The sequence below is a fragment of the Anneissia japonica genome, unplaced genomic scaffold, assembly GCF_011630105.1.
Source record: "Anneissia japonica isolate Jap-2015-1 unplaced genomic scaffold, ASM1163010v1 scaffold287960_len3192837_cov198, whole genome shotgun sequence".
Classification (NCBI taxonomy): domain Eukaryota; kingdom Metazoa; phylum Echinodermata; class Crinoidea; order Comatulida; family Comatulidae; genus Anneissia; species Anneissia japonica.
In genome coordinates, this window is record NW_022712725.1 from 279,891 (window position 1) to 289,174 (window position 9,284).

At 33.5% G+C, this 9,284-nt stretch overlaps 1 protein-coding gene across 4 annotated transcripts in view; it reads right to left on the reverse strand.

Moving 5' to 3' along the window:
* Positions 1-9,246, reverse strand: part of LOC117108020 (tyrosine-protein kinase Fer-like) — a 37,690-nt gene extending 28,444 nt beyond the window's left edge. Inside the window, exons 1-2 of one of the 4 annotated variants that reach the window (XM_033249857.1) lie at positions 9,093-9,246; positions 8,556-8,815 (exon numbers count right to left, since the gene is read on the reverse strand). In XM_033249857.1, the coding sequence (XP_033105748.1) occupies positions 8,556-8,807 (252 nt within the window). In that variant the 5' untranslated portion in view covers positions 8,808-8,815; positions 9,093-9,246. Of the gene's footprint in view, positions 1-8,555; positions 8,820-9,092 lie in introns of all 4 variants that reach the window. The other 3 variants (XM_033249856.1, XM_033249858.1, XM_033249859.1) reach the window with 3 other exon arrangements.
* Between the last annotated feature and the right edge of the window lie 38 nt (positions 9,247-9,284).

Sequence of the window (9,284 nt, forward strand, 5' to 3'; positions counted from 1 at the left end):
TCTTCATTTTGTGTAATACTTTCATGTTGCACAGCGCGTCGTAAGGCGTCACAGCGCGTCGCTACAGGAGGCGATCGCTTCACGAAAAAAATCTCCCTATTTTTTGGTTTTCAAACTTGGGATCTCTGAAAATGTCAACTTGAAATAAGAAGACACACATCGAATCAATTTAGCTTTTGCTATTTTTTTATTTTTTGCTGTTAATTTTTTTGAGAAAAATATTTTCTTTTCTTCTTTCTTATATTTTTCATTATATCATTCATTATATACTGTACTGTACAGAGCAAGCAATTAAAATTGTTTGAATTATGTAAAAAGTGTAATAGATCTAAACAGACAGAATGATTTAAACAAATATGATTCAAATTCAAATTAAATGATACTGTACAGTATATTATTTTTTAATAAGCTACCTGTATAGTAATTTAGAGCCCCTATTAAGGGGACACCTTTGGGACCAAAAAGTGTCCCATTACTAGAAAGGAAAAGGAAAGAAATGATTTGGAACATATAATAGGAAAAGGAAAAAAGGATAAGGAAATAAATGAAAGAAAAATAAGAGAAAATATAAGGCAATAAGAAAGGAAAAGTAAGAGGATCACCTCTTGTTATTGTCAGAGATCTTTTTTTTTTCCATTTCTTGTTAGCACGATATCTAAAAATTGGCACGAGATTCATACATGCACGCTTCAACAAACATTTAGCTTGGCATGGAATAGTCACAATAAGGTTTTCAAAGTGCGCAGTTATGCGTGACGTCATCTACGTGCAATTTTGCGTTTTTACATTATTGATTATATCAGCCTAACCAATTGCCATTTCGAAATCGTATTAATTGAGCATTAACGTCAAGTCAATGTTAAACGTAACTTACCCTAATTTTACGCGTGCGCGTCATAACGCGTGCGTCAAACTTTTAAAATGCTCGAAATCACATTTAGATTAAATTAGAGCACGTTTCAGGCCATTTTGAGCATTTCAAAATTTTTTGAAATTTACTACTACGCATGCACATTTTTACGTGCGCAGCACGTATAGAAACTAGAAATTAATTTTTGTCCCATTTTTGGTTCCTGACATTGTTTTGACAAGTTTCCAATCTTTTCAATCACTCTATGGCCAATAACAATGGCGTACGCACGCATCAAACATAGTGACCTTTGAGCGCATTTGTGCCGATATACAGTGAAATTTTGCTAAAATCTGGCCTAATTTTAAACAGTTACAGCTCTTTAGGATGAAATGTGACCCCCAATTTTTATTAAATATTCTGAAAGCACATGAGTTGTAAATTAGACCCTACAATTGGCCAGTTGGTCCTGAAGGTCTAAAAACTGTGATTAATCTGCCTTACAGGAAGTTAATACAGTAATTTGTTTTATCGTTTTTCTCTATGACAAACTTTGAGAGTTTCAGACACAACACTGACAAATATTTACTGTACATGGTTTCAAAAGCAATTCAAATAAAGAATGTCACTATTTGAGATAGCTAGATGTAAGACGATCATAAAGTACTATAGCCAACACTGGTCAAATTTTTAGATATTTACACTACAAACAAGGATAATCAATGTGAACTGACAACTTCAATACAAACAGAAGTTGGTGATAAAAATCACATCAATTATATTTTCACTGTCATATAATCATTGACTAGTGATCAAGTGTCCCACATATAGCATGAAAGTCATGCAAAACTTATTTTCCAGCGGTCATGTCTGCAGTTGTAAAAGGTACAGTAGTTAAAAGTCACACATTTCTTTAATACTGCATAAGTTCATGCAAACGACAATAGTGAAATATACTGTACTGTACTCGGTCTTCTACAAAATAAATGTACGAAGAAATGAATTTCCTATAGTATTATGGTAATTTTGTTACAGTGCTAACAGTCTTTAAATATGCATTTAGGGCCACCTAGAGGAGCCATACTGTATTCTTTAAAGTTTTTCTCACCACAGCCACAACCGTCTTACTGTATGTCTGAGGTAGTGTGGACTTCCCTATGTAAAGTGTATCCAGCATCTTTTTTCCCATAAACTTGGCAGGTCTGCTGAATACAGTACTGTAATTATATTTAACATGTACTGTAATAAGATTGATTGTACTGTAGCTCAACTATAGTAATCGAGAAATTTATTTGTGGCAAAGACAAGCCAAACTAGTCACTTGTCGCAAAAATTGATTTTTAGTTATTAATACAGGGCTAAACAGTAAAATGAGCGATAAATGGTAAAAAAAGAATCATTTAAATCTGATATTTCGTTATGAAGTTACAGGCATTTAAACATACAGCTATTTAAAGAACAATATTTGAGAAATCAGCCTTCAAAGTTTACGATTTTGGGCATTTCTTAGGCAGGAACCATATACCGAACCGTTAAAAATTATTGTTCTAACATTGAAAATGGGGAAAATAACACCATAACGTGATGTATAGATATATAAAGGTTAGCTTAGTGCTATGATTTCCAAAATTGTGACATTCCAGCATGTTTTGGCCATTATCTCTGAAAGAGGATTTGCAACGAGTGACTGGACATTTATACAGTAATCATAATAATAATAATAATAATAATAATAATAACTTTATTTATCCACGGATACTCATTTCAATCTTTTTACAAAGGTTGGTCTTCCAAGAGGCCGTGTACTTAAACTACTGATATGATAAAAGAAAGGGAAAACAAACATGGAAAAGTAAAAACCTACCAACTGCAAAAATTAGGAACTAAATACTAACTTTTAAACAATTTCAAATTTGAAATAATAAAATCTGTGGTTTCAAAAACTGGTCAGGTTTGACACAATATTTTTAAAACTCTTTAAATCTTTAGCATTTTTTACTTCTTCTGATAATGAATTCCATAATTTTGATCCATGATAGGTGAAACTTTTCTTTTTGTATTCAGTTCGAGGTTTGCATAGATAAAGTTTGTCTTTAGATCTGGTATTATGTGGGTTTTCTTTAGAACTGAATCTGTTAATAAGATATTGTGGGCTTATATTATTCATAATCTTGTACATTGTAATAGCTTCATTGTGAAACTGGTTTGTATCAAGCCTGTTCCAGTTTAATTTTTTGGGAGCTGCAGAGCTTGAATCATAACTGGACATCTTTGTAATAATTTTGGCAGCTCTATTTTGTAAAACCTGTAGCTTTTTACTTAAAGTACTATTACACCTTCCCCAGACAACATTACAATACTGGAAGTGTGGGGCAGTAATAGTTTTGTAAAGTGTGCATTGAATGGATTTTGGAACAATTTCACTAGATTTCTTAAGATAAAAAAGGCCTGGTAATATTTTATATTTAACATGTTCAATTTGTTTTGTCCATGAAAGATGCTCATCAATTACAATACCTAAATGTTTACATTGATGAACTCTTTTAGGCATGTACCTTCAATTTTCAAATTTAACTCATTTTTTTCCAATTTTTGGTGTGTTCCAATTACCATGAATTCTGTTTTATTGATATTTAAGTTTAATTTGTTACAATACAACCAGTTTGCAATGTTGTGGAGATCAATATTAATTTTATCAGACATTTCTTTCACATTATCAGATGCTAAATACAGAGCAGTATCATCCGCATACATCCTAATTTTTACATTTGGTACAATTTTAGAAAGATCATTAATATACAGTAAAAATAACAAAGGCCCTAGGATTGACCCCTGGGGTACTCCACAAACACTACTATCTTTACTGGATGAGGCATTATTAACATTAGTAATTTGGATACGGTTTCTTAAGTAGCTTTTAAACCAACTTATGACATTTTTGTCAAGACAAAAATGTTCTAGCTTTTTAATTAAAATTTCGTGATCGACCGTCTCAAAAGCTTTTATAAGATCAAACATTATGAGTTCAATATATTTTCCTGAATCAATCGCCTCTATCCAATCCTCTGTATAATATTAATTAATGCTGAAGCAGTAGAAAAGTTTGGCCTAAATCTAGACTGGTTTTCATAAATCAACTTTTCTTTTTCTAAATAAGGGTATAACTGATCAAATACACTTCTTTCTAACAGCTTGGATATAGCAGGCAAAATAGATATAGGTCTGTAGTTACATGGGTCAGTGTGATCATAATATTAATAAGTACAATACACTGTAACGGAGGTATACAGTACAATGAAATAAATTGTTTTCCAAGAGCATAAATTCCAAGCTGTTGTGTTGTGTATTCACGCATGCTACATTTAAGGTCTCCATGTACTGTAAATAACACACTTTGATATCACGCATGTTGCACTTAAGCACACCTTGAAATAACACCATTTGAAATCACGCATGTTACACTTAAAAGAGTAACTAGGAAAATGATTTTCTGGATGGGATTTTTGATATGCCATTAATAATAGAATCAACCTTAAGATCGTTTTCTGGCAATAGTTTATGAAGTTATAGGCCATTATATACGATTTAATCGTGACGTCACTGGCGAAAAAAGTGACAAAGATCGTGTAAATAAAACTGCGTAGGTTATCCGCCGCGTACGATCTTTGCGTGCATGCTGTAACCATGGCTGTAACTCTTGTTGACAACCGCTGATGCAGTTATATAGGCCTATGACTTGATATGCATCAGCAAGTTAAAACCATGGTTACAGCATGCACGCAAAGATCGTACGTGGCGGATACCCTACGCAGCACTATTTACACGATCTTTTGTTACTTCTTTTCGCCTGTTACGTCACGGTAAAATAACGTATATAATAAAACGATTTTAAGGTTGATTTTATTATTAATGGCATATCAAAAATCTCCTTTAGAACAAAAATCATTTTGCTAGTTCTCTTTTAAGGACTCCATGTAAATAACACCCTTTGAAATGTATTCAGCCAATTGTATGCAAGTTATAATCAAACTTAATTATAACTTTTCATGGAAAATTATCACTTGGAACATATCAACAGATAAATATTGTAAAAAGTCATACACTTAGTTTCAAATACCAGTACTTATTGCACAGTATTTTCCACATTGTATAGATACTGTACAGTACATTCATTATTCGTACTATATTGAAATATAGATACGGTTGGAAACATTTTTTCAGAGGGTCCTGTGTTACAATCTCATGCCACCATATAAAATCTTAATGTCCAATGCATGGGCTACTCAATTTATTAAGTGTAAACAATGCCAAATATAAGAGTTCAACATAGTAAATAAGGTACTGTACAATACTCACACAGCTGTTTGGCTACAGTATGTCGATGTGTGACTAACATCCTTTTTTCTTAATTAAAATAGCAACAAATAATGACAAATACAGTAATGAAGAAAGGAAGGCTGTTGAAGAATTGTTTTAAAAATTATCATTGCATACTTGTTCAAATATTTAAAAAAATAATCTATAAATATATATTGAGATGAAAAGATAGGGGAGAGCTAACAACATCTATGGCTCCTTGGATGAAATGCTTGCCTTCCAATTCCAGTCATTACAGTAGTACTATGCTAAAAGAACAATCTTTATTTTCCACAAGCAAAGACAACTCTACATTCTCAATACTGTAATTTACCAAATGATGAGCCTTGGTAGCCAGATCCGTAAAGAAAAAGAAAGTAAACTTGAAATTGAAATTGAAATGTTGGTTTTTGTCCGATCTATCATACTGTAGGCATTTAGTTATTTGGATACCTCATTTGTGGAGACACAAATTTACTGGGGATAATTTTTAAAAGATTGTGCCAATTTCAAAATGTGAATTTAAAAAAAAAAAGTGTATTGTGTGTTAAGGCAAGTTGTTAGAGAGATGAGTTTTAAGACTCTTTAAGAGCAGATTTAAATGATTTAATTAATACAGGTGCAGTAGATGACCTAATGGAGGTAGTCATTCCAAAGATAAGAGGCAGGAGATGTATGTTTATTTAATACCTTTTACAGTATTCCTCCAACATTCCTATCCTTAAGGTGTGAGTGTGCCCTCACTAAAGTAATTATCCCAAAAATGCTAGGCATACCTGTATTTAGAGCCGTAGATAGAGAGAGTTGGCCAACTCTGTTTCACGGGATTCGATATATGCGCACGTGATTGGGTGGATCGCAATCACATGACTTACACCGGCCATGTTGTCACCAAAACAAAACATTAAAGCTATACGCGTGCATGCGCCTGGGCTGTTTGGTAACGACATGGCGTCCATGCGCCAAGTTGGCCAAACTCTCTCTATCTACGGCTCTGCCTGTACTGTACTTACTAACTGTTAAAATATCCACTGACCATTTTGTACAGAGATAAGCAACCATCCAAAATAAGGTCACCTGTAAACCTGATAATTCTATCAGCAATCACAATTATAGATTCACTTTTTACAGTTGTATCAGAACAATACTCCATTGATCTGACTACTTTCATTTTGTTCTTTTCATAACTAATTTTTATACATAAATGTTGAGGGTAAATGTAGTAAGTATAGTAGTTGCCTACAGTAGTCTAACTTTGTGTATTTGTGTGTCCAGGGATATGTAGTTATGATGGGCGGAGGTGGGTGGGGGCCACCCAGCCTTGAAGTTCTCCACCCAGTCTAAAGATAATTTCATGGCCCTCCACCCACCTTTTTTTATCCCCTTGCTTTTCCTTAAAATCGACTCTGATTAGTTGTTCACCAATGTTATCACCCACCCTTAGTTTTCTGTACTGTAGCTACAACCCTGTGTGTCATAGCATACAGTAGTCCTATTCCGTTTCTACTGCATTTTTTTTATTACTACTAAATTAGCTTTAGAATTGAAAGGAAAGACATTGGACATGTCTGACAAAGTATTTATGAGACAAAAATGGAAGCAAAAGAAGATGGGTGGTTGATCATAATTTTCATTTCCTAATAATTTTTTCTTATTTATTTTTAGTTATTTCAAGGCACAAACAATAAAAACATAGAGTAACATGAAAATATGAAACACTTGAAACATGAAATATAATTTACAGTAGCATCAAAACAGGGCCTGAGGATTGCTTTAAAAGAGAACTTAATCACAGCCTTAAAAAAAATGCTACAAAAGGACAATTACAATATCAATCAGTTACAAAAAATACAAATTGAGAATTTCAATTAAAATATATACAATTATAATATTAATTTATCAATATATTTTTACAAGGAAAAATTGGAAAAAATTTAAAAGGATCAAAAGAAAAGCCACAAAAAATGTTTACATTTATAGTAGTTTCTCAAAAAAATATTAATTCATATCAAAGGCATAGATTGAAATTACGGTAGATGTTGTTGTACTATACAGTATGTAGGATAATCAATGGTTTTTTCTCTGACATCAATTTAGGTAAATCATTAAAACTATATGGGAAATGGTGAAAGAAACCCCAGTGAATTTAAGACAATTGGAACGTGCAGAACAGAAATTTAAATCTATAATCAACAAAATGTTGGGAAGGAGCTCAGTTTCAATATTAAATCTCTATGGAGACAAGAAATGAAGGGAAGATGAAAACAGACAATGAATGCCAAATCTGAACAGACAATGAATGGAAATCCCTTATAGTTATACAAATGTTGACATAAAAGCAAATTGGTATTTTTTTTAGCTGTTCTGAAAATGTTTTTAAACATACTGTATGGCCTGAGTCGTGGCTGATATCGAGAGAATTGGTGTGACAGGGACTTAAGTCCCCACCCCAGATGGTCAGCTCATAGCCCAGATGGTATACATACCAGTTCTCCAGTACTTACCAATGCAAATTAGCTTTTTTTTTTATAATGTACATATCTATTTCAACTATATTCAAAATTGCATAAATTCCTTCTACTGTATGTTAAGTTATATCCTGAAAGCCACTGAGGTTAGATCTACAGATATACAGTAGTATAATGATGTCAAATGGCAACAAAAAATAATTTGGGACAGCCTGCACATCTTTAAATGTTGGTGTTTATTTGTTATTCAAATTAGATGTTAATATCCCAACCAGTGACATTCCCTGGCAGCGGGTAAAAGAAACCTCTAAGTGGACTACAGAGATTGCAAGGACACATATTCTACTATGTACAAATACGAAGAATGAAAACAGCAAGTGCAAAAAGTATGACACCTATGCAATGACTTCAAAAATACAGGTGACAGACATTTCGTAACCTAAACTTTTTGTAAACTTTGCTACTAGACATTCCACAAGACATTCATTGCAAGGAAGTCCCAGCAGAGTTATAAAAAATTCTGAGTTATGAAATGTTGATGCCCCAAAAATGCAGAGTCTAGTCAAGCGTATAGATAGGAGATGATGACGTAGATCAGGCCCGTAGCTTGACTTAATTTGTGGGAGGTTTGTTTCAGTGGGAAGTGGGCCATTTGGCTTGTATGATCTCCGATACTCTGGAGAACATTGTAAATATATCTACGAATATCAATTTTTCGTTTTTAAATGCGGAACCCCCCCACCCCACAACACGCTACAGGCCTGTAGACGGTGGTGTAAAAAGCACAGCAATTGACAAAGCACAAGTGGAGGAAAGGCAAAATGTTATTATTATGGAATGGAAGGATCACACGGAAAACAGTATTAAAATGATTTTCTAACCACATTTGAATGTCTTGAAAAACTCTCATTAAGCTCGTTAAATAAGCTGGAAGCATTGGAGAGTTCAAGAAGGCTAACTTGTTCTTTCCCATCTTCTTCATCACTTAATAGTGTATGGGTGTAGTCAGGAGTGTTAGGGTCAACAAACATTGTTTCCTCCTGGTGAATAAGCGATAGTTGTTTCGATGATCTCTTTTTCCTCCCAAAAGCCATTTTTCCAAGTTGTTTACCGCCAGAATTTGATTCTGTCATTTTAGTCGCTAGCTTACGATATAAACAAAAAATATAAATAAAATACAAAATGATTATATTTGGTGTTAAAGACGACTGGTTTTAAAAATGATAGCGTTCGAAGCGGCAGCCTTGGAAACAAACATCGGGCGCATAGACGTCCATTGTGAACAGCTTTCTCAATTGTTACAGCCTGCCTATTCATATGGAAATTACTTGTGGTGATATAGGTTCTGAAGTCTCATCTTCTGTCATTCGATAAATGATCAGCTTTTGTGACTGATATAAAGAAGTTAATTGACTTACCTTAACTATACAAATATTGATGAAATATCACAATAACTGATAAACAAAATTTTGTACGAACTTATAACCAGTTCCTAAATCTAGCCGACCAGTATGTTGCCGAGCCGACCTACAGGCTGTGCCAGAAGAGGGCGTAGGCTTAGTTACTTTTAGTATCAATTGTTGAGCCTGTGGGCCTGTGAACACTAATCC